The 26,802-nt window shown below is 43.8% G+C and overlaps 1 protein-coding gene across 2 annotated transcripts in view; it reads left to right on the forward strand.

The window, feature by feature from the left end:
- The window catches only part of OTC (ornithine transcarbamylase), a 310,400-nt gene that overhangs the window by 113,478 nt on the left and 170,120 nt on the right, over positions 1–26,802 (forward strand). Inside the window, exon 1 of one of the 2 annotated variants that reach the window (XM_085622915.1) lies at positions 21,502–21,675. The exons of the other annotated variant lie outside the window; for it this stretch is intronic. Within the exon in view, the coding sequence (XP_085479041.1) occupies positions 21,533–21,675 (143 nt within the window). The 5' untranslated portion in view covers positions 21,502–21,532. Of the gene's footprint in view, positions 1–21,501; positions 21,676–26,802 lie in introns of those variants that run through there. 2 annotated transcript variants of the gene reach the window in all.

The following is a 26,802-nucleotide window of genomic DNA, read 5'->3' on the forward strand; positions in this document are numbered from 1 at the left end:
TTGGGGGCCGTGGGGGGTCCCCAATCCCCCCACGGTCCTGCCGGCTCCCCGCCTCCTGCGGGAGCCGGCATTGCTTTTCCACATGGGGAGCTGCTAACATGCAGCTCCCCGTGTGGAAAAGCAATTTGGTTTGAATTTTGAAAGATTTCCTGCTCTCTCTTTCAAAATTCAAACCAAGTTTGCTATGGCAGAGCGGGAGCCGCGAGGCTCCCACCCTGCCATAGCAAACAGCAGTGTCCCGGGGGTGGGCACCCCGGGACACTGCAGGAGCCGGCCCTGGGGGGATGGCGGTCCCCAGGGCCATCATTGGCTCCAGGGGGGGCCGCGCGGCCCCTCTCCCACCAATTTACAAAGCCCCGGGGGTGCTGGTCACCGGGGCTGGGGGGTCTGTCACCGACCTCCCAATTTACATATTTTGAGCCCCGGGGAGGTGGCATTCCCCGGGGCTTGTGGGGGGGGCTTGAGCCCCCCACACAGGGTATTTTTTTTTTTTAAATACACAAGCCCCGGGGGGTGGCAGTCCCCGGGGCTGCGGGGGGTCCATGAGCCCCCCGCAAATATTTTAACAAAGCCCTGGGGGTGGCGGTCCCCGGGGCTTGGGGGGGGCTTTTCAGCCCCCCACCCATTCATTTTTCAAGCCCCAAGGGGTGGCAGTCCCCGGGGCTGGGGGCCCCTTTGGGCACCCAACCAAATACTAGCATTGCCCCCGGGATATGGCCCCCCGGGGCAAATTAGCAACGAAGCGTGGGAGACCGCGCTTCATTTTTTTTTTATCGGCTGGATCCACGCACCCAGCGCGTATTTTGCCGATTTTAAAAAATAGATATATTTTTTTGGGCCCTGGGGGTCCTTGTGGGACCCCCTGAGCAGGCCTAGGGGGTCAGGGTGTTTCTACCCTGCCCCCTTTTTGCGTTCTGTGCATTTGTTTTTGTGCTTTCTTGTGCCTCGGTTCTACTGAGGCACAAGATGGCTGCCAACACTTCCAGGTTTGGAGTGTTGACAGCCAATCAGCATCCAGCTCATGCTCGGCAGGTTGCGCGGATCCACCGCGCCCATAGATATATCTATGATTTTACTTTTGATTTTCTCAGGAACTACTGAACGGATTTACACCAAAAGGCACGAGTGTGAACCAAGGGCTACCTTTTTGCCAAATTTGGTGTAATTCCGTTCAGCAGTTCGGGCTGTAGCTGCGATTAACGATTCCTATGGAAAATTGCATGGGGAAAACACGTTTTGGGACCCCCCTTTTTTCTCAGCCCCCGCTTGACGAATCACCCCGAGACTTTCAGGATAGGAGCGGACCGGAGCGCCCCAACAGTTTTGAAAATTTCGCGAAGATTCGTCAACCCGAGCCAAAGTTATTCCAAATAGAATGTTGCGGATTTCCTATGGATAATATGTCCTAACTATAACTACCTACTGGCGACCGCCAGTAGGTAATATATATATATAAACTACAAGATGTTACCTGGAATGATGATTGTTATGTCATAGTTATGGATATATGCTCATTATATACTTAAACCATAGTGATGGACTCAAAAGCTATTGGCCATTTTCTTTCAAATAGGAGTATAGTGTATAATCAACACAAAAAGATGCTGCTAAGAATGATTGAATTATGCCTAATCAACAACTTTTTCCTCTTTAATAAGGAAGTGCACCAACAACTGAGAGGTGTGGCTATGGTGGCATGTTTTTCTCCCAGCTACGCGTGTTTGCACGTGGGCTGGTGGGAGGAACATGTCCTCGGGCAAAGACACAAAGACACATTAGCACTTCACGTCATCAACTGGTGGCGTTATATAGATGATGTCTTTGTAATTTGGCAGGGCTCTTAAGAATCAGCTCAAATTTTTGTAAATGAAATCAATAATAACAACTTGAATCTTGAATTCACTGCTACTATTAGCAATCGAAAAGTTGAATTCTTAGATATGAAAATTTATATCAAAGACAATTCTATACACACTAAGTTACATAGGAAAATTACCGCAGGTAATTCAATACTCCATGCAAGCAGCACCCACCCAAGACACTTGATCAAAAGCATCCCTTATGGGGAGTTTTTACGAATCAAAAGGATTTGCAGCAATTAAGTTGATTTAGCCAATTGTTTGAATGAATCTAAACAAAGATTTAAGGCTCGGGGGTACAGAACTAATGACTTACAAAATGCCATCAACAGAATTATGAATACAGATGGCAAACCGGCTGAGTCATTTGGCATTGAATGTACAACATTAGAAAACACTCCTAAAGTGGAAACTAAAAAACCAGTTGTTAGGCTCATAACCACTTTTTGCTGCCAAGAAAAACAGATAAGAAAGATTCTAAACAAAAGATGGTCTATTCTAAAATCAGACATTAAATTGGCTCCAGAGTTAGATACATTGCCTGCTATTGCCTTCAGAAGGGCACCATCCATGAGAGATGCCCAGGTTAAAACTAGTCCTGAAGTAACAGAAACCAAACTTTGGCTGTCTAACAGAACAGGGTTCTACAAGTGTAGTTCCTGTAGGGCTTGCAAATTTGGGGTGAACAAACAGGAATATTCTGATGCTTTCTCCCCTGTTCCATGTAAAATTAGAGGTTTATTTACATGTAAAACAGATCATGCTATTTATGTATTTGAATGTACTTGTCATTTACAGTATATAGGCAGTACAAAATTACAAGTCTTTAACCGTATCCTGCAGCATTTGCGTGCGATTGTGAATTCTGATCCTACATATCCAGTTGCACGCCACTTCAAATTGGTGCATCAAAACAATTTAAAAGACCTCAATTACTTTGTAATTGATGCAGTCCCGCATTCATTAAGGGGAGGCAACAGAGAAAAGAAATTGCGCCAATTGGAGAGTCAGTATATTCTGCAGTTAGATACTAAAATACCAAATGGCCTTAACACTGGGGATGATTTATATAACTTCCTTTCATTTATACAACTTCCTTTAATTTATCAAGATTGCTGCTACATAAGCTGGAGATTCCACCTCTTGTTATGTGTTATGTATTTGTATATTTATTAATTTATTTATACTTCATTGTATATGTATATACCATTTTAGCATGCTCGTTATTTGTGATTTTAGACCTTACTTTTATTGAATTTTAACTGGTTTTACTGGTTTTCTGGTTTTACTAGTTTTTTATTCAGTGTCAGTGGGGTAGTGAAATCTTAATCTTAATTATTGATTCATTGCTGCTAGTGGTAATATTACGATGATTTATCATGAACATATAAGCCATTTCAGTGAGCAAATCCATAATGAACACATATGGTTCTTTTGAATGATGAACTTTTAGGATTCTAGGCTGTGATGGTTGACTGTTTTTGGTACACATGTCTCTGTGTGTATATATACATCACCATTGTTTAAGTATACTAAATTTTATGTATACATACTAACCTTTTGTCTCCGATTTCTATTAAGAGAGAATGTTTTTTTTTGGTATTAGCATCTTTTTGTACCAATATTTTCCTGCACTAGTAAGTTATCTTTGCACAAATAAATTTTGCACAAGCACTTTATATATATTTTTATATGGATGGCATATCTGAGTTTTTAGCGTCTAGGTCCATACAGCAGAATTATCATTTTTTAAGTGATTTTTAAGGTAAAAATTGCTTAATCACTTGGGGTTCATATTGCACTAATTTTTACATAAGGTATTGCACCATACATATCAAGTATATTTACAGACATACATAACTCTAATGGGTCAACACATGTGTTTCATAGTAATCTTGCACTTGCCCTCTATTTTAGATATGTATATAGTATTTTAAAAGAGATTACTAATGTGCTTTCCTGCTTAGTACTCATTCACAATAATTTTTGTTCTGAAAGGAAATGTTTATGTTACACTGTTTTAATTATATGTTAAATATTGTTATAATTATGTGTAAATGGGTATTTTCCAACAACTGTGTATTATGTAGTCTGTTGTTTAGCCCCATGAAATAAGTGGGCAGACTATACCTTTGAAAAAAAGTATTTATTTGCCCTATTGGTCTCGGCATGTCATGTGATCAAGACCGGGGTGACCCGGTCGAAACGGGTCATGCTGCTGTGGGAGGAATAAACTACACGTAAGGATATCATCATTTTCCTTGTGGTCCGTTCCTGCACGTTTGTCAAAGTAAACTCAGTGCCAGGACTGTGTCTTCATATATATATATATATATATATATATATATATATATATATATATATATATATATATATATATATATATATATATATATATATATATATATATATATAGATAGATAGATAGATAGATAGATATATATAGATATAGATATATAGATATAGATATAGATATAGATATAATAAAACTGTGAATGTTCATTGTTGTCACAGTACTAAAACAACGATCGTGCATGTCCGAATAAATACACTGCAGTAGAAATGAGATGTTAGTCACTAATAGATACACGGGAAATACGGGCTGCAAGCTTGTTCAACACAATGGGCGACAATTTATTTATTATTTATTATTTTTCCTCAATTTATTCATCTTGATTTGAATCGGAAGACCAAGAAATACTAAACAAAAAAAATGAAAATGTGTACGAAGGAAAGGAAATCAGTATGGGAAACTGTAATAAGCATTAAAAATACAAATAATAGAAAAAAACGGGGGGCCTGATTCACAGAAGTAATCTGAGACGAAAGTCTAACTTTACGACTTTTGATATTCACAAAGAGCACTTACAAGTAGTAAAGTTAGACTTTTGGCAGAAGGCAAGAGGCTAAGGGCAATCCCTTGACAAAAGTGGGACTAAAGGGAGACGTTCTCATTACTACCCCGATTTTGGAGGGAACAGATGAAACTCTGGATATTCATGAAGAAATTCGCAGTGCGACCGAGTAAGGAGAAAGAGTGATTACACAAATTCTCACACACATACCTGATGATACAAGTTACTGTAAGTAGGGGAAGGCAAATCAAGCCTGCATGAGGAATCCTAATCCTGAGGAAGGGGTGCAGACCCCTTGAGGCTAATAGAGGGCCAAAACATGTAGATATAAAAAAACATATCTGTAGGGGGCACAGATACTAATGATCCAGGAACACCCCCGCTTTAACCAGTTTTAATCCTGCCAGGGGAATTTCAAAATAAAAAGGAAGTTAGTTTTAGATTTCTTTTTATATTGACAGAATCAGGATGTTGATGAGCGCCCTATGATGAAGCATGACACTATCTAGTGTGTGAGGGCATTATTTAAACAAGATGGTACTTTCCAGTGCAGAATGATGAGCAGCTCCCAGTGACAGAATAGTCCATTTTATTACCCCTTCCCTTGTGTGTGTGTGTATGGTCAGTGACATCAGTGGTGACATCACTAACAACATCTCAAATGACATCACTGATGACATCATCAAGTGAGTGTAAGTGGTTGTTTGGATGTGTGAGTGGCTATGTGAGTCGCTGTATGGGTTAGTAAGTGACTGTGCCAGTAGCTGTATGGGAAAGTGTGTGACTCACTGCATTGGGTGAGTCAGTCGGTGTGGGAGTGATTGTATAGGTGAGTGACTGCTTTTGTTAGTGACAGTAATGGTCACTGAGTAGGTGTATGAGTGGTCGTATGCATAAGTAAGAGTCTGTGTCAGTGACTGAATGGCAGAATGTGTGGATGTGTAAATAGCTGCATCAGTGAGTGAGTGGCTGTGTTATGGACTGTATGGGTGAGTGAGTGGGTGTGGGAGTGGCTGTATGTGTGAGTTCTTCTGTCAGTGACTATATGAGTGAATACGTTGGTATGTGACAGTCTGTATGTGTGAGTGAGTGTCTGTCTTTGTTACTGTATGGGTGAATGAGTGAGTGTGTGTTTGATTGTATGGATGTGAGTCGTTCTGTGAGTGGCTGTATGGGTTAATGAGTGAGTGGGTGTGTCAGTAACTGAATTGGTAATTGAATGCCAGTCCCTGTGAGTGTATGGCTCAATTAGTGGGTGTCTCATTGCCTGTATGGGTGAGTTAGTGCCTGACTGACTGACTATATGACTGAGTGAGTTGCTGTGTCAGTAGGAGTATTGCTAAGTTAATGCCTGTCTTAGAGAGTGTTTGGAGTAGTGACTGGGTGTGTTAGTGACTTCCTGGATGTTTGAGTGGGTGTGTCAGTAACTGCATAGGTGAGTGAGTGAGTAGGTGTATTAGTAGACATATGGGTGTGTGAATGGGTGAGTATATGAGTAAGTGAACGGGTGTGTGCGTGGTTGTATGGGTTTGTGAATGAGTATATTATTGTGTGTCTGTGTGGGTGTGTAATAGGGTGTTTCAGAGGTAGTTTGAGGATGTCAGTGGGTGTGTAAGTGTTTCTTTGGATGATGTAATCAGTGATGTAATTCAAGATGCCATCAGTGATGTCATGAGTGATGTCACTGACCATGTCATCAGTGATGTAATATGTGAGGTCCTAAGCAGTGCATTGCGGGGGCGCAAGTTATAGTTAGCTCAGTTAACTATAACTGCTGAATTTCTCTGGTTTTGTACAAGTGACATTTAAGCCCAAGTATAACGTCCCTGTAAACTTTGTTTTTTTCAGTGAAATTCTAAGGTTTTTGCATTCTATTTCCTAACTATAACGTCCCTGTAACCTTTGGTATTTTTCAGCAAATTTCTATGTTTTTTTAAATAGTACTCACGTTTGCAGAGTGGTGGAAAAATGGGGCGGGCCTTCGACCAGTTCTCAGTAATTGCACTGTATAAGACTTATTGAAGGTAACAGGAGGAGTTCTTGGCCCCCAAAGACCCTCAAAATCCAAGGGGACTTCATCCCCCAACCAGTAGTGTGCCAGGAGGCACGTTTGCAGAGTGCTGGAGAAAAGGAGTGTCGCCTCTGAGAACCTCTCTACAATCCCACGCTGTGGGACTTACTGGAGGTTACAGGAAAGCTTGTTGGCCCTTAAGGACCCTCAGTATCCAAGTGAACTTCATCTCCCAACAAGTAGTGGACCAGGAGGCCTGTTTGCAGAGTAGTGGAGAAAGGGGGAATGGCCTCTGAAAACCTCTCTGGAATCCCACTGCGTAGGACTTACTGGAGGTGATAGGAGGGTATGTTGTCCTCCAAGGACCCTCAGTATCCAAGGGGACTTCATCCCCCAAGCAGTAGTGTGCCAGGAGGATCGTTTGCAGAGTAGTTGAGAAAAGGGGCAGGCTTTAGATTACCTCTCAGGAATTCTGCTATGTGTGACTTACTGGAGATAACAGCAGGGGTAGTTGGCCTCCAAGGACCATCAGGAGCCATCTGGACTTCATCCCCCAACTAGTAGTGCGCCAGGAGGTGCGTTTGCAGAGTGGTGGTGAAAGGGGGCATTTATTTTTGTTTTCTTAGGGGTGGGGATGCATGGCCCCCTTACCTGGGCTAATTTCGGCCCCCGGGACCCCATCCCCTGGGCCCAGGCCTATATGGAATGAGTAGGGGGCCACGCTGCCCCCCTGCCAGGCCGATTTTGGCCGGGGGACCCCATCTCCAGGGTTTGGCCCTTTTAAAAATATACATAAATTGGCATAAGGGGAGGTAGTAGGTGTCTATAGTTAGGACCATGCTTCCATAAGAAAAGTGTTTTTTGACTTGCCTATATCTTTAGCACTGGTAGACAAATCTTCACAAAATTTCCAAAAGAAAATTGTGCCGGTGATTCTTGTGCATGGAAAGTTTCAGGGCGATCCGTCATGCGGGGCCAAGAAAAAGGGGAGGTCAAAAAAAGTGTTTTCCCCATGTTAATTTCTTAGAGATTTTTAGATGGTACTACAGCCCGAAGCGCTGAACAGAATTACACCAGATTTCGCAGAAAGGTAACTCTAGGTCAAGAAAGAACCCTTTTATTATTTGGTGTAAATCCAATTGGAAGTTTTTCAGATATTGAAAGAAAACTCATTCCTATATAGGGACGTGAAGGCTCTGTGAACCCTCCCGATCTCTTGCTGAAATGCGATTGGCTGCCAACACTTCAAGCAGGAAACATTTTTTTTAAAAAAGGAAAAGGGGGCAGGGTAGAAATACTCTGACCCTGTAGCTCTGTTTGTGGGGTCACAGAGGGACACAAGCAGGTCAAAAAAGCAGTGCAGGCCCCCATGCTTTTCAAACATGGTACCCCTTTTGACCTCACCTGTGCTTCGGGACCCCATTTTTCACCAGGTTATGCAGCAGGAGGTGCGACTGCAGAACAGAGCCCAAGGGGGTGGGGCCATCTCCCCAGTGCTAAAAGTGCTTCTGCTATCCTGCTGCGCGGACAATCCACAACATGAACTTGGGGGTCACTAGTCCCTTTTGACCTCACCTGTGCTTGGGGAAGCATTTCCCACCAGGATACATGCCAGGAAGTGCCACTGCAGAATGGAGCAAACGTGGGCAGGGCCATCACTCCAGAGCTAAAAGTGTCTCTGCTATCCCGCCGTGTGGGACAATATACTACCTGGACTTGGGGTCAATAGCCCTATTTGACCTCACCTGTGCCTGGGGACTCCAATTCCCACATGGATATGCACCAGTAGGAGCAACTGCAGAAGCGAGCCCAAGGGGTCAGGGTTATCACCCTACTACTAAAGGTGCCTCTGCTATCACTCAGTGCGGGATAATATACTATCTGGACTTGGGGTCTCTAGCCCCTTTTGACCTCACTTGTGCCTGGGAATCCCATTTCCCACCAATATATGCACCAGGGGGTGTGACTGTAAAACAGAGCTCAAGGGGCGTGGCCATCACCCCAGTGTTAAAAGCACCTCTGCTATCAATAGACAATACTCATCACTAGCCCCTTTTGACCTAACCTGAGATGGGGACCCCATTTCCTAGCAAGATATGAATAAGGAGGTGTGACTGCAGAATGGAGCCTAAGGAGGTGAGGGAAAAGAAATGGTGCAGACTTAGTGCACCCCATGTCCCAAACTCATGTTTAGATCTGGAGACCTTCCTCATGCTCCCTCCTTAATAACCTCTGTCCTCACAATAGTGCAGGTCTGCAAGTGACCTGACAGAGGCACTCCTGGGGGGGCATGGGGGGAGGTCAATGGGAGAGGTGATGGGTGACCTCACAAGACAACAAGTGAAACGCTGGTGATGCACGTTCCTGATTCTGTGGTATATGAGGACATATTAATCAGTCAAAGAAACACTCACTTCATATAGCTAAGAGAAAGTATTCTTGTTTGGTGTAGTCTTGTTGTCTTCTTTATAGGAGAATTCATATTATCATACATTTATGGCTAAAGAAGCAGAAAGAACAGTTACATTGCCGAAACGCACACAAGGTCTCAGGAGACCTTTGCTTATGGTCCATTACACAGATATAATGTAGAATACTCACTGGACATTTAACCAACGAGGTAGGCCTTAGTAATAAACCAGAAGAAAGTACTCCAGTTAGGTAGACATTTTGTTGAAAAATGTGACCTCTTGTAGGATAAAGGGGCAGGTGAGGTTCTGTCCTGGTGCAGTCACTCACACTGCTACTGACACTTCCACACAGATACTTACACACCATTCTGCCACTCACACACACTCCCAGATACATACAGTCACTAACATCCAATGACCAATCCATACACCACTCACACACCCACTCATACCCAAGCAAATTCACTTATACACCTACTTACAGACCCATATGACTACTCACACATCCGCTGACAGAGCAATACAGACACACCCACTAATTGACCTATACAACCAATCACACACCTACTCTCAATGGTCACAGGTCACAGTTAGCAAATAACATTTTAAAAACCTTAGAAATTCACTAAAAAAAACAAAGGTTACAAGGACGTTATGTTTAGGAAATGCATTTTTTTAAAACATAGAATTTCACTGAAAAAAACAAAGGTACAGGGGCGTTATAGTTGGCTCAGATTTCACTAATGCAAAACCAGTGAAATTCAGCAGTTATAGCTACCTTAGATAACTACAACTTATGCCCCCACAATGCACTGCTTATGAGCTCACATATTACATCACTCATTACATTGTTAGTGACATTACTGATGACATAATCCACAGAACCACTCATATCATGCCCACCCCAGGCAACCTCTCATACACCCACTCACACAAACACACAACTACTTACATACCCATTCACAGACCCATACAACCACTCACACAGCCACTCATGCAACCATGGAGACAGTCACAGACCCACTCACTTACATATACAGTAATTTACACAGCCACTCACTTAGCAATACATCTACTCACACACCCACTCACTCAACAATACAGTCACTCAACAAAGTCACTCACTCACCCATACAACTACTTATGCGTCCACTCCCACAAGCACTTATATACCCATTCATACATCCATACAAGCACTCACATACCCATCATACACCCACTCAGACAACCACTTACATGCCCATTCACAGACCCATACAACCACTCACACAACCATAGAGCCACTCACAGACCCACTCACTTACCAATACAGTAATTTACACAGCCACTCACTTAGCCATACACATACTCACACACCCACTCACTCAACCATACAGTCACTCACACAGTCACTCGCTCACCCATGCAGCCTCTCAACAATGTCACTCACTCACCCATACAACTACTTATGCGTCCACTCCCACAAGCATTTACATACCTATTCATACATCCATACAAGCACTCACACACCCACTCACTCACCCATACAGCCAATCACACAGACACTAACTCTCCAATACAACCACTGACATGCACACTCACTCACCTATACAACCACATATACATACATTGACTGGGCAATACAGCTACTCAAACACCTACTCACTTACCCATACATTCACTCAAATAGCCACTTACCCATATATCCACTTACACACCCAGTCACTCACCAATGGAGCCACTCACACAGGTACTCACTCACTGATACAGCCACTCACACAAACACCCATCCACCCATATGGCTACTCACACAGCCACTCACTCATCCATAGAGCCACTCACACAGCTACACACTCAGCCATACATTCGCTGACACTCCCACTCACTCACCCATACAGCCACTCACACACCCAGTTACTCAATTATACAGCCACTCACACAGCCACTCACCCATTCATACAGCCACTCAGAAGGCTACTCACCCACCCATACAGAGACTCACACACACTCACAATACAACCATTGACACAGGCACTGACTCGCCCTTACAGCAACTCACATACCCACGTATTCCCACATACAGCCAAAAAGAATAGTAAGTAAGTAATAATAAGTTTTGCAGTAGCTTAATATATTGCTTTAAAACTCAGAAATGTTTACAAAACATTTACACTCCCTGGATGAAGTCATTAGTGATGTCATCAGTGATGTCATTTGAGATATCATCAATGATGTCATCAGTGAAGCCACTGACCATGACATGAGTGATGTAATATATGAGGTCATAGGAAGTGCATTGCTGGAGCAGAAGTTATAGTTAGCTCAGGTAACTATAACTGTTGAATTTCACTGGTATTGTACAACTGATATTTGAGCCTAACTATACCGTCCCTATAACCTTTGTTTCTTTCAGTGAATATATATATGTTTTTAGATAGATAGATAGATAGATAGATAGATAGATAGATAGATAGATAGATAGATAGATAGATAGATAGATAGATAGATAGATAGATAGATAGATAGATAGATAGATAGATAGATAGATAGATAGATAGATAGATAGATAGATCGATAGATCGATAGATAGATAGATAGATAGATAGATAGATAGATAGATAGATAGATAGATAGATAGATAGATAGATAGATAGATAGATAGATAGATAGATAGATAGATAGATAGATAGATAGATATCAAAACAATACCCTTTCAGGGTTAGAGTGATGCATAAATTATGCAAATTAGAAGCAGAGAACTCTGTGTAGTTCCTAAGTTTAGAGCACCCTACAACACGAGCAACACTCTGGATTTGCTAACCTCAAATGTCTGTTTTCCTAGCAACGTTTTTAAGCAGAGGATTAGCGCAGTGCCATCTATGCCGATCTATAAACGGACAAAGTTTTTTGCCATTTCTACAGAAAAGTATTTAAACATAGGATTAGCACAGTGACATCCATGCTGAACTGCAAAATTACAACCCAGGCACAGTATTACAGATTTGGATTGGCAAAATACCATCCAAGGCCAAGTGGAGTGAATGAAAGCAACCCCTGACATGTTTTTCTATAATTATAGCTCTTCAGAGAAGCTGACCTGGATGGTATTTTACCAATCTTAAACTTGAATACTGTGCCTAGGGTTCTAAAAGGCTTTTGTCCCTTTCTAGCGTGGCGTGGATGGCACTGTGATAATCCTATGCTTAAAAACTTTGTTAGAAAAACAGACATTTGAGATGAGCACATTCAGAGTGTCGCAGGTGTTGTTGAGTGTTCTATATAGGAGCTGCTCTCCACCTAAACTTGGGAACTACCCAGAGTTCTCTGCTTCGTGTGTGTGTGTGTGCGCGTGTGTGCGTGTGTGTGTGTGTGTGTGTAGATAGATAAATAATTAAATACTTAATGTAAATTCTAATTTGTATCATATTTGTATATATTGTAATATTTTAAATGTATTATTTTAAGTCATATATATCTTAAAATATAACATTTCTTCCTCTTTTTGGCAGATAACGATATTGTGGTATACATTATTCTTGACACAATTTTTTTGTCAACAAGATTTTTTACCACTGTATCTTGTCAATAACAGTTTCTGGCCTTGCACTAGCATGTCATAGTTTAGTGACAGCATGGTGACAAACTACAACAGTGAGTCAGGCCACCTCAACAGCATGTGTACCATATAGGCAGCAGCACGACCCCTCAGATGAGGAAGATGCCACCATGGCTGGTAGTATATCACCACAAGACAGACTCAGTTATTAACATACATCTTTATAACCAGCCTTGGTATGGAGCAGCTCCCGCTCCATTCACAGCTCTGCTACCAGAGAACTGTCTCAAGTCCAGGCTCTGAATCAGAACACCAAAACTATTTGATAATACAGTGGCTTCAGAGGTATATTCTAAGCGCAATTGCCTTCTCATGTGTCTTCCTTGTCCCGGTTCTTACTAATGAGGTTTCTGCCTCAGGTGTAAACCATTTTAACACTCCTAAAGAGGAAATAAAATTACAGCTTGTCTAGGCAATGGTCCCTCAGAAATCCTACCCCAGGCACATTGATTCAAATGAGGGACTAACTCTCTTTCAACTTGGACTAGTAAGTATTTATTGTATTCTATTTATTTTTAGTGGTTGTTTGATGCACTTTCTATAACTAAATAAGATGCTATAATCAGTATGCCTTCTTCTTTAATATTGGTAAAGGAAGAGATGAAGCAAGGGTTAGCTAATGTGTCTTCTGATATTTTGCATTTATGGTGTTGTGTTTAATTGTGTATCTTAGAATTTAGAGGAGTCTCAGGCATAGCATTTTAGAGTGTCTCCCTGGGAGAATACACGACTGGCAGAGCCTAATGGCCTAATGGACATGGGTTTTCCCTGAAATCTAACCCCATTAATTATGCATGAGGATTCTTGGAATCTCAGCAGGACTACCTTTTCCTGCATAAAAACTATGTATAAGGGTCATTCCTTCCATCATTCTAGTCCAACATGACACAGCAAGGTATATCCCCTCAGGGTACCACTTTGGGTATATAAACACCATATCTTTGCTGAGACAGGCAGAGGAGAAAAGGACTTCCATGCTGACACACTGATGCGAGACGCTGAGGTTCCTGCATGCAGACACTTCAGTACACAGTGGTCCGACATCCCTAGCATGGTGTCCATCTCAAGACGAAGACGGGGTCCCACAGTCTCTCAATTAAGGTAATGGGGTTGGCTTTATTTTAGGGAGATTATTGGCTCTACACCTACATACATGCTAGGTGCACTTAGGTACATCTAGTTAGGGTTGCATCGTAGGAGTACGCAATATTACTGTCATGTATTTTCATACTTGCCTGTTCCTTGTTTTAGCACTATGTGAGGAATCTACCATCCTTTTACTCTAGTGGTGCTTACAATCCCTTATATCTGTTTCTGTCTTATGGTTGTTTCAGCATACCTATTTTACATTAGAATGATGCTGGTTCAATAAATGCTAATTGAAAACGTCCCCACCGTTTATTCTGTGTATTTCTCTGAGACAAAGTGTGCATGAGTGACTTAGCGAAAAGTACTCTACTATTTCCACGATACCTGACGGGTCAGAGTTTTCATGTTCGATAGTTGCCAAGAACGATTCTCTCCTTGGTTAGAGGAGTTTATAGTGGCACTGTGAGCTAGCAGGTATACACGCGAACATACCCGGTGAGGGTGTCTGGAATCAGTCTGGACACCAATCCTGCAGTGTATGTTGTCTAAACGTGCAGATCCAATCTAGGTTTAACAACAATGTGAATAGTCCATTTTGGAACTTTCTGTGATTCTGCTGTGGAAGAGTCTTAACATAGAGGACACTATATTACTTCAGTGAGCAGGTTACCCACAGCAGACAGAACTTAAGTTTTACAGAGTCTTCCATGATTAAAGAAGATGTTTTTTGCCCCTCTCAATGAAAAGAAGCAGACTCCTCACCATTGCATACAGCTACTAGAAAGATTCTGAGTAAAGAATGAAAGGACATTGAGAAACTGCTTTATCCCACAATTTTTGTCCAAAAAGGTCTCTGTTGGACAATTTTCAGGATGGATTTCTTTCTTCAGTGAAAGTAGACTCCCTCATGGCTGGATTAAAATCAGAGGATAGACGGAAAGAGTTCATCTCAGATGCTTGTGTCCTTGGCATAATCAAAGGATACAAAATATTAGTTCAAGAAACACCATAAGATTTTTTTGCAATAAATTCTGCACATCAGAAACTTAAAAAAAGAGTAGTAATTGTACCAGGAACCCAGGACTTGTTACAGAAGGTGGACATAATTCCAGTTCCCCTCGGAGGAGTGTGAAAATGGATACTATGCCATACGTTTTGTGATGAATAAGCCTTGATGAGTAAACAGAACAATCCTGGATCTCAAGAAACTGAACATTTTCCTCCAGCGCAGACCATCAAAATGGTAACTCATCAGATGATGTTTCCTTTGGTATATTAGGGGGAGCTTTCTTATCTGATTACATCTGCTAGATGTTGTGTTTGGGGAGGCATTTTCAATGTAGGGTTCTACCATTTGGGATATTCTTAGCCACTACGGTCTTTACAAATGTCTGGTCTTCTCCAGTTAGAAGAATGCATGATCAGGGTGTAAATGTATTTCTTTACCTTGATGATCTTCTAATTAGTGCATCTTCTTTTTGTTTGCCCAGCAGGATGTTCCGGCTATATGCATTTTTCACAAAGATCATGATTTCCTTTTGAACTACAAAAAATTCAGCCTTCTGCCATCCCTGCCACAGCTCAATTATTGGGAAAGAAGAGGCCAAAGTGTTCCTTCCAAACCCAAGAAAGGTGAAGATTAAACAACATCTGTTGAATCTTCTAGAGAAGATTTCAGCATGAAATTTCCTGGGAGTCCAAGGGGAGATGGCGTCTTGTCTGGCTCTCATCCTTCGTTTACATCTTCAACTGTATCCACTGTTCCAGCATTTGTTTGGACATCGGGATCCTTGGTCTCTAGACTACGACAATATCATTCAAGTAACACTAATGATAAGACAAGACCTGAGTTGATGGTTGAATCCAATCAATTTGGACTAAGGTTTTTCATTAGTTGTGTCTGATCCAAAGATCATTACAGCGAATTCCAGGCTCTAGGGCTGGGAGGCGGTAATGGACAATCCTTCTGTCCTGGGTCTTTGGTCCCAAATGAAAGTTCTAAAGTCCTCCAACTGCGGGGAATTGGTGGCCATCTACAATGCCCTCCAGGCTTTCCTTTCATGTATTCAGAATCAGGCAATAAAAATAAGGACAGACAACCAGGTGGCCAAAGTCTACGCCAATCATTGGAGGGAAAAAGAATTTTGGCCCTTGCTCTCCTGGCAAAAACTCCTCTTTCTGTAAGTGATTCATTTTCTGAGGTGGGAGAATGGGCTTGCAGACTGTTAGAAGGTGGTTCTGACACTATGGGCCGCCCGGATTTTTCGCTTTTTGAGCACCTAATTGTTGAGCTTTTACTGTGGGGGAGCCTCATAAGTTGGGACTCACCCACAGTGAACTCAGGATGTAAGAGACTGCATGGGGATTTTACTGGTGTTCCCCTGGCTTGACCAGGCCACTGCGCAGCAGCTGGAGTAAGGGACACTGGGCTGGTTACACGCAGACACATGTGCACATGTGTGTGCACACGTGTACGGGCTGCGCAGGGGAGATTCCTAACGTGCGCAGTCTAGGAGCAGCTACCAAGTGAATGGTGTGGCAGGACTTATGCAGTATTGGGTGGTGACATGGAATAGGCTTTATACACTGAAAAGAAACATGCCAGGGAAAGTCAGTGTGTTTTACTGTGTTTTCACTTCATTATTCCCCTATGGGGATGTGGGGCCCATGGCTAGATTAACTTCCGTTAGGCCTACAGATTCCAGACACGCACTTAAGTCCAATGTAGCGAATGTGAAAATAAGTATTCTGCAGAGCCCAAAGTCATATTTGTACTGCTTTTGGGTCATCCAGAACTGTCATATTTCTCTGAGCCAGCGATGACCAGACCCAGGCTGAGGGCTGACCTCAGCTGGATGGATTGATAACCTTTCTTCCACAAGCGAGGGCCTCCTCTCCAGGAAGAGATGATGGGTGGGGGTACAGACTTATCCATCACTAGGTGCCAGGCACCAGGCTGCACCAAGGAGGGAAGGAGTTGGGTTTCAGAGGCCATGTGGCCAGAGACACTGGACAATGCCATTTTTAACAAACCCAGAGGCTGGACAAGAAGGAGGGAGCAGGGGCAGGGACATGATGTGTCGCTGTTTGATAGGACCAACAGAGACTTCCTGCCAGCCCCCTACTCAACTTTTCTGATTAGTGCATGTTCTTTTTTGTCTGCCCAGCAGGATGTTTCGGCTATATGCATTTTTCGTAAAGGTCATGATTTCCTTTTGAACTTCAAAAAATTCAGCCTTCTGCAATCCCTGCCACAGCTCAATTATTGGGAAAGAAGAGGCCAAAGTGTTCCTTCCAAACCCAAGAAAGGTGCAGATTAAACAACATCTGTTGAATCTTCTAGAGAAGATTTCAGCATGAAATTGCCTGGGAGTCCAAGGGGAGATGGCGTCTTGTCTGGCTCTCATCCTTCGTTTACATCTTCAACTATATCCACTGTTCCAGCATTTGTTTGGACATTGGGATCCTTGGTCTCTAGACTACTACAATATCATTCAAGTAACACAAATGATAAGACAAGACCTGAGTTGATGGTTGAATCCAATCAATTTGGACTAAGGTTTTTCATTAGTTGTGTCTGATCCAAAGATCATTACAGCGAATTCCGGGCTCAAGGGCTGGGAGGCGGTAATGGACAATCTTTCTGTCCTGGGTCTTTGGTCCCAAATGAAAGTTCTAAAGTCCTCCAACTGCGGGGAATTGGTTGCCATCTACAATGCCCTCCAGCCTTTCCTTTCATGTATTTAGAATCAGACAATAAAAATAAGGACAGACAACCAGGTGGCCAAAGTCTACGCCAATCATTGGAGGGAAAAAGAATTTTGGCCCTTGCTCTCCTGGCAAAAACTCCTCTTTCTCTAAGTGATTCATCTTCCGAGGTGGGAGAATGGGTTTGCGGACCAATTTATCAACAGGAGGCTTGTTATCCATTCTCCCCCTTCCTATTTGAGATTTACTATTGGTTCTCAAAGCCTTATAGAGTTCTCTGTTTGAACCATTCCAATCAATGAATCCAAAATTCTTAACTTTTAAGGGTATTTTTTTCTAGTCGCTATTACACCTAGAAGGTGATTTGGATAAAATGTAGCTTTTTTCTTTGAGGAACCAAACTTTAAGATTTTCCCTGGATAAAGTAGTGGTGAGGACTGATCCGGTTTTTCTACCTAAGATAGCATCTTTGATTCATTTGGATGAATACGTGTTGCCAGGTTTTCCCTTTTCTATCTGTTCACAGGATGAACAACTATTACATTTGTAGAATTTTCATAGAGCCTTATCTAGCTATGTGTCTCACAGTTCAGAATTTAGAATTTCTGTTCAAAACTTTTTGCCACTCCAAATAAAGGACTTTGTCCATCTTTCTCCACTTTGAGTAAGCGAATGAAACAAACTGTGACCTGGCTTATGATATAAATGGTGTGGTCCTACAAGAACGGTTCTGGGTGGGTCAACAAGAAGAGTATCTACCTCCTGGGCAGCATACAGGGGGATATATTTTAATGATATTTCAATGCTGCTACCTGAACTTCCAGGAATACTTCTGCAGCTCATTACAGGTTGCAGCTGGGTGGGTCCAAATCCACTGCATTTGATTCAAAGTTCCTTTCTGTGGGTTGGGATTGAAATGTTAAATTTATGAATAAAGTATGTGGGGTAGCATAAATCGCTATCGCTTTCTTTGTAGTTTATAGTTTTACTGCATAAAGGGAGGATAGCTTGGGTACATCCTCAGTAATAGGGACTGGGACAAGGAAAAGAGATGAGGAGGTAATCCTCAGATTACTGATCAGTAATCTTTATTACCTCATGTCGTAGTCTTCCTCATCACAATCCTACCTCCCTACATCGTTCTATAGACAGCTTATATTTGTTTTTCGTTTACTCTGATTTAGCAGAAGTTGGAAGAGGGTTAGTCACTGATTTATATCAATGTCCTGGCGACGAGGTTTCTGAGGAGCGGATGCTTGGACCAGCAGTTATTTCGATTTTTTAGGGGAGTTAACATGGTCGATGCCTGAGGCAGAAGCTTCATTAGCAGGACTGTCACAAGGAAGACTATGACTTGGAGCAAAGAGGATGACCAGAAAATAATCCAGTGTCTTCCCCGTTAACAGTTGTGTCGTGAGCTCCACCCCCACTTTTGCTGCTTAAGCACCGGTGGTGTTGATACTTAAAGTTGTTTGTGAGCCTTTCCTGTCTGGAGCTCTGCATACAAAAGCTCTTGAAAATACAAAAATACGGGACACCAATAACAGAGGTCAAGCAAGGAAAGTTAATTACAACAAAGAAATGAAGAGGAAAAGAGAGTGATAGGAAGGGAGAGAGATGGTAGGAGGGAGCTGGAAGGAAAAATAAAATGAAGGGCATATGAAAATAGGGAATAAACTATGACGAGAAGGAGGGGTAAAAAAAGGTGAAAGGATGGATGTAAGAGCGAATGGACTGATGGATGTAAGGATAAAATAATATTTGCACGAGTGAGAGGAGAAAAGTGGTTGGAATGATAAAAGACTGGATGAATGGGTGAATGGATTAATGGCCCCTGGATAGAGGTGTGAAAGGAAGAATTACTGGATTGATAAAAGGAGGGCGAAATGGTGGATGGATGAACAAGAATGGATGGATGGATGAATGAATGGGCAAAAGAATGTATGAATCTTTGGAAGTGTGAGTGGAACGATGGATAGAAAACTAATATTGAATGGGTGAGTGGATGAATGGTCGCCTGGGTGGAGCTATAGAACGATGCATTGCTGGTTAGATAAAAGGAAGGCGAATTGGTGGATGGATGAAGAAGAATGGATGGATAAATGGATGGATGGGTAAAAGGAGTTATGAAAGTGTGGGAGTGTGAGCGGAAGGATTGATGGATGGTATACTAATAATGAATATGTGGATGGATGGAATGATGAAAGGATGGATAAAAGTATGAAAAGATGGATAGATGGATGTATACATGAAAGGCTTAAAGATGAATGTGAGGCATTAATAAAAGGCCTCGTCCAGAGTGGGTAGGGCTTACTCGCTTCAGTCACCCAATGGCATTCGAGGCATGGATCAAAGTGGGGGTATTTTAATTTGCTGGCTAATCCCTTGCCCGTTAACATCAAACGACCACTAGTTACTAAAGTATAAACAGGTGTAAACGGCTTGGAAGGAACATCACAAAAACAAAAAGCCTGTTTATGCACAACAATAACTGTCAATCATTCTAGGCCTCACAACTGCCCAAGCACATCACAACAGACTTTCAACATTTTGGTTTGGGTCGATACTAACGTTTCAAGGCCATACTTCTCTGGCAAATCTAGTGTGTTCTACGCCTAGGGTGGAATGCAGATAAGAATGTGGATTTCGCAACGGACAGTGAAAAACTCACTAATACCGAGTTGAAACGTGGGCTATTGGAAGTGCCGCTTTAGGCGGCCAATCTGCTCGCACACGCCCAGTTGACTCATCCGTGAGCTCTGTGGAAATTTTGGGGAAATCAGCCGCTTTCCCGGAGAAAAGCCTCTACGTCTCCGAAGACACTGTTAGAGAAAAATTGTTGCGTGTTCCTTGCCTGGGTGATAAAATAGTATGGGGCTCATTTATGAGCACCTGCGTCACTTTTGCGCCGCCGGTGCGTCACTTTTTGTGACGCACCAGTGGCGTAAAACATGTGCCATGTTGCGCCATATTTACAAAGTGACGCATCTAGGTAGATGCGTCACTTTGTAAACCCCTGCGCCACATTATACCTGCGCCAGGTATAATGTATGCAAGGGGGGCGTTTTGACGCAACAAAGGGTCGTAGAAGTGACGCAGTGAAATCTACGAGATTTCACTGCGCCACTTCTAGGGTGCAAATGTGTCAATTTCTTGCGCCTGCCTCAAGGCAGGCGTAAGACTGACGCAGGCCCTTTCACATGGGGCTTGCCCCATGTGAAAGGACACATTGCTGGAGTTGCGTCACTTTTGTGACACACTCCAGCGATGCGTCACTTTTGCGCCTACAGATATGTCAGAAATACTGACGTATCTGTGACTCCTTGCGACATGATGCGTCATACTGTAAATATGACGCATCACTGGAGTCGCAGGGAGGGCGCAGTGAAAAGTGGCGCATCACTGTTTTCACGCAGTGATGCGTCACTTTTCATAAATGAGGCCCTATCTTTTTACCGCCCCTGAGCAATGACTTTGACATCAGTAACATTGTAGTGGAGAAATAGCCCAGCTGCAGCCTGAGGAATAATTTCGAATGTTGACAGAAACGAACACCCACACCTCCTGCCAACAAATGAATTAAAGCGCCTGTGGACTCCACGTCAAAAATCAGCTACGTCATGGTTTTCCTCGGCTCAAGGCGTAGCTATCAATAGTGCAGCAGGTGCAGTGCACCGAGGCCCAGAGATGTTAGTGGCCCACCGCGCCCCAACTATAACAGTTTTTAACCTCCAAACCAAAATATGGTGCACATTTCCGCGTGTTGACATTTGGGTGGCGGGGTCGTTGTTACGCCACTGCCGGGCTATGAGTATGTGTTTTTTGGGTGCATGGGTTAAAATAGTTCCTTCAATTTTTGGCTGGAGACCCACAGGCTTCGCCTGCAAACTCATACAGTTCCTGACACTTTCGATCGTTTCCCATTGTTCTGGCAGCGCCCCGCGTCACCTCAGATAACTCGACATACTGTAGCCAGCTCTGAAGGATGCCGGAGTTTACGCGAAATGAATCAACCACTGCGCGCTGGAATGAGAACTTTGCCCGGCCCATGCCGCGCCCCCAAGGGACTGCTGACAGCGGATATTTATTTCAGTTTTGTTTCCCAACTGCAAGAATACAAGCGGTTCTCGCGGGATACTGCAAACATGTAAGTTGATTTGATTTCTATCAGGCATTGTGTGATCGCAACGGGACTTTGCGGTGAAAGGGCGTTTGAAGGTTGAGAGGAAGAAGTGGAAGTGTTTATCAATATAGCGTTTTTACTGCTTTGTACAGAACGATTGCAAACGGTGGCTTTGAGGACTGACATTGAACCGAGCATTTAAATGTGAACAGTATGATTGTGCAACACCCAGTGACAACTGCGATGTGTGTGACGTAGTTGAGAGATTCCGTTTTAATTATTACACAGGAAGATTGCTTGAGTTCGTAGCGCTGCGAAATGCAGATGTCACCGCGCTGTGAACTACAGGCGTTACCATTAGCTATCCCTATGGGGCGCCAAATAACTAAGGAGGCTGGAAGGCTGTGTGATCCTAGCGTGAGGTGCGGTTTACACACAGGCCACCGCAGCAGGTGAATTATCCCACTACTAGGATGCTTCACAAACTTGGGGTAATCGATGAAGGCTAACGCATATATCGCCCACTGAAATTACCACTACACCATGTGCACCTGTGATTGCGTCACGCGCTACCAGTTCTGTTTGTATTTTTAGCTAATATCACTAAGCATTCTGAAGCATGGGAGCGCATGGGAGAAGAGCGATACTACAACTCCCAGAATACATAGAGCTGGGTCCTCCAACCTGGATGAGCGCAGGGTGAGGGTGGATACATGGCATGAGGTATCTTGGCAGCTCTGCCAAAACGAACTTTTGCCAGTGTTCAGCTGTTGTTATTTTTAAACACCTATTGATTTGTTAAAACACCCAAATGTTTCGTCCTTTGCACGTCCCCTCAAACTCTTATGATGTGGGAGGTGTGTTATCGTGTTTGTAGCAGAAGTGCTCGTTCAATTTATCTGCTGTTGGAAGTCACCTTGTGCCGTTTCTTGCCGTGGTACGCACGTGCACGTAGCAGGGCTTTACAATAGCGATTGTACATTGTGTCAGATGTCTTATCACCAGGAAGCTGAGGGCGGGTTCTGCGCCAGCAGCTTTCCTTTCGGTGTTGCAAGGTTTCTTAACTGTGTATGCACAGTGCCTGTGTTAAAATGACGAATACAAGGGGAGGTGTCCAACGTTGGTGCCGGGAGGCTCGATAGACGGTGTGACTATCGTTAGTGCAGCAGGCGCAGTGGCACCGGGGATGAAAGCTGTAACGTGTGGTGCATTGGCACTGCAATCGTGTTTTTTAATATGTTAGTCGTATGCAAATGGGTGGATCCTATCCAAAAAGTGGCTGCATCTGAGGCAGGACCCAATTTGTGTTTGGCACTTTTTCCTCAAGGAGCTGCTCCCATGAGCTCCTCGTTCAACATACTAGCCGGGGTTTTAGAAGAAAATAGGTGCATTCCTAGTTGTAGTGTTACAAATGATGTAGTCCAAAACGCATTTCTTGATTTGTTGTCCTTTTATTTAGTGTGGGTGATTAGGTTCACAAACAAAAGAAAGGAAGAAACAAACAGCCGACACGAGTTACGCCCGTGCCGCCTAATTGGCCGAGGGCTTTCTCAAGGCAGTGATTTTTAGGTCTCGCCTGAGCGAGCGCATGCGCTGCCCTGGCAAAACATTAAGGAGTGGAGTTTTCAAAGTCCGTCCACAGCTTTGTGTGGCATACAGTGTGAGGTTATGCACACAGGCACGAGCAGAGGCGCCATCTGGCTTTCCTTTCGCTTTCCCTGCCCGACTTTCACATCCCAGCTGGCCTCTCCCAGCCTTTCTGAACCTCTGTGCTGTGCTCATCCTGTCCTGCGATCATCCATCTCTAGAGACGACATAATCCCTCAGACTCGAGAGCTCGGTGCTGCACAGCTCACACCCAAACATGGTGAAGAAGGGACTAGCTGCAGTGATTGCCGGACTACTCTTTATCTGCCTCCTTTGCGCCATAAAGTCCACCAAACAGGAAAACAAGATAATAGAGGGCTGATCACGGGACAACACCGCTCAAGCCTGATCCTCCGGTTCCTTATCCATTTGCAGCCTGTATTCATATCCAGCTGCTTCATGCATGCTTCTACCAAGGGCAAGATCCTGAGCTCCAATACCTTCTGCATGCTACCGCTTTCCCCTTGTATATACCTGCAGCCTCAGGCATATGGTGCTGCCCCTGTGCACGCTGCCTCTTTCAGCCTTCCCAGCTGGCTTATGTTGGTTCCCGGTGCCCATTCATCTCCCACCACGTGTGCCCTATGCATGCTCCACCTGCCATGTGCACCGTTTATTATTATTATTTGTTATGATAAAGCACATCGTCAAGAAAAAGCCGAAAGCTGTAGAGCATGGCCAAAAGGCATTGGCAGTAGCTCCAGTCGGGACACCTATTGGCTTTGCCAATGCTTTTCTTATGTATTTAAGTCTGGGCTCAAAATGCAAGCCTGGCCTACTGCCTGAATGCTTGTTGCATGATAGGCAGCACATCGCTTGCCTTTGTTAATGTTTGTTTACATCTGCTGCTTTCATTTTAATGTCTGCAAATTGGAACATTTCGAAAGGATAGTGAAGGCCCAGAGATCTGGGATGCTTTCTGGTCACGACAAGGAAGCATTTCAGGGCAAACCATGCTTGCTTTCGCCCAGGGCACAAGTCCTAAAAAAAGAAGTGGGGGGACGCTGTCACCGGAAGTGACGTCACAACAGGAATCTCATGAAAAGAAGTGGGGGGACGCTGTCACCAGAAGTGACGTCACAACAGGAATCTCATGAGTATTCATATGTCTTTAGATGACGGGGCATTTCACAGCACTGCTACCCCTGGTCTGTTCCTCGATGTCCTTTGCAACCCCCCCTCCCCCCCACTCCCCCGAGGGGGTGCCCCAGTTGCACAACGAAGTGCTCAAAAGTGCACAAGATACAGAAGGACACACATTCCAAGCGTTAACCGCCAACGCCTGCTCGCTCCGCCTCCCAATCACTCCAGCCTGCACACACCACCGGTGCCTCTTAAAGTCTCCAATTACAAATATTAGCATATCTTTGGTAATTTACGGGAAAATTCCCTCCCACCCGGGCTCTCTGCTCACACAATGCTGTCCAGCTTTTGAGCAGGGGGGACGGCGTCCACCCGGAAAAACCTGGTAAAATAAGTGGGGGGACGCCGTCCACCCGCGTGGTACCCCGACTCGAGCCCTGCTTTCGCCTCTCTGGGACCAATCCTCAACTAGTGCTTTCACGAAAGTGCATTTGCATTATGTGAATGGGCGCGCGCTGTCCCGTCTCAGTTCTGAAATACTGCAGCATTCCTTTGGCGACAAACTTCTCGACACCGCTCTTGTTCGGCTCGATCAATTGCCTACAGTTACCGTGGCAACCAGCAGATGGGGTTCTTTGACAAAGGTCAGCGGGGAGGCTGAAGGCGGAGAGGTTAATTTTTTTTTATTTTTTAAATCTCTTTCATCGGTGTGACAGTTCCGCCATGGATGCGGCGAGGGGCAGTTATCAGATTACTTGTATTAAAAGGTAATTAAGATGTGTGCCAATCAGTGCCGCATGGCTACTTGAGTCGGTGATTTAGGTCGCCGTATGTTTGGTGTCGGCGGAGTACCCCAGAGCTCTTGAACAGGATGTTTTTAGCAGGTCTCGACCAGAGGTGTCACCACTTGCTTAGCCAAACGCAAAGCATGTTTAAGTTCAGGGCCGCAAATTTTGGTGCTTCTCTTCTTCGCAGTTTGGAACAAAATCTGTACACAGTATGCACCGTTATGGTGCTTCGCGCGTGGAAACATTTTTATTTTATTGGCGGGAGTTCAAAGAATAGTGCCTGGCTGAAAAAGTTAGGAAAACGTTTTTTGCATCATTTAATCACAACTAATGTAGAATGCCTAAGGGACGTAAGGCGACAGAAAAAGTCGGCAAGTGCATGTGATGTAAAAAGCCCAATGAATCTTTTTCTGACTTTAACGGATCGAGTTCTCAATAAATGTGACGGTGTTTAGGCACTGGATTCTTTTAAATGGCCATTTTATGTCCGCGTTTCAAATGTCTTTGCTAACAAAACAGTGGGCTTTAGTTCTGTCCTTTCCAACCATTGACTTTCTCTGATAAGGCTCATTCAGCCATTGTGAAGCACGTATCGCTGCAACCTAGTAAACAAGCATTGGCATAGCCAATAGGTCTCGCCTTTGGGACCTTATAAGTGTTTAGCCATGCAACAGTTGGTGTTGTTGCACTAAGGATATTGTGCTGTATAACTAAATACTTATAAGGTCCCAAAAGCGAGACCTATTGGCTATGCCAATGCTTGTTCCATATGTTACCTATCAAAATCTATTCACGTCTAAAGTCATCCCTGCGGTCCCAGTGAGTGAAGCCGTGTTTTGTAACATGCAACGAGTAGGCAAGAGTACCGAATTTACTTGCTTGTATTAGGGCCTTGACTCCCTCATGCGCCTCTGGGCTGGATCCATGTCAGATTTTAAGTACAGCCGCATATGACACATATATGCACAGTTAGTACCAAAGGGAATAGTGCGCTCACAACGTGCAACTCGCTACTCCCTTAGTGCAACAATTCCCAAGGAGAGAGGTAAAAGCCATTATTGTGGTTTACACGAGGGCGTAGCCTTTTATTCACATAGCATCATTGATAAACGGTAGCCACACTTAAGCTCACTGTTATGTGAATACAGAAGTTAAGTACAATAGCAAAGACATACATTATTGTTAGGGGAATGCATGACATCAGGTCAGCAAAACCGTTCAAAGATACAGAGGTGTCTCCACCTTCCATCACAGCTGAACCATACCAACTGTAGCCATACTAACCCCTCTGACAGGCAACATACCACCCTAGATGTATGGCTTACTCCACCCCGGTACTGTAACTATTTCCACTGATCTCAGCTTCCTCCCAAGCCAGAGGCCAACGTAAAAGTACCCATCCTCACTCCATTTGTCCCGGGAAGCATGCACTTTACTGAGCGCTTCTGACATCTTCATAGCCTGCTTGGGAGTCCATACCCCACAAGTGGGTCCCACCACTGGCAGATTTGTTCAGCCTCCTTGAAAGATGAGCCAATTCATTGGCTTCCGGCCACATTAACTGAGCACCACGGGCACTGGCGTAAAAACAAAACTCCAGGGTGCCTCCCTGCAAGGCACGTGGAGGGGCCCC

The sequence above is a fragment of the Triturus cristatus genome, chromosome 8, assembly GCF_964204655.1.
Source record: "Triturus cristatus chromosome 8, aTriCri1.1, whole genome shotgun sequence".
In the NCBI taxonomy this organism is placed as follows: domain Eukaryota; kingdom Metazoa; phylum Chordata; class Amphibia; order Caudata; family Salamandridae; genus Triturus; species Triturus cristatus.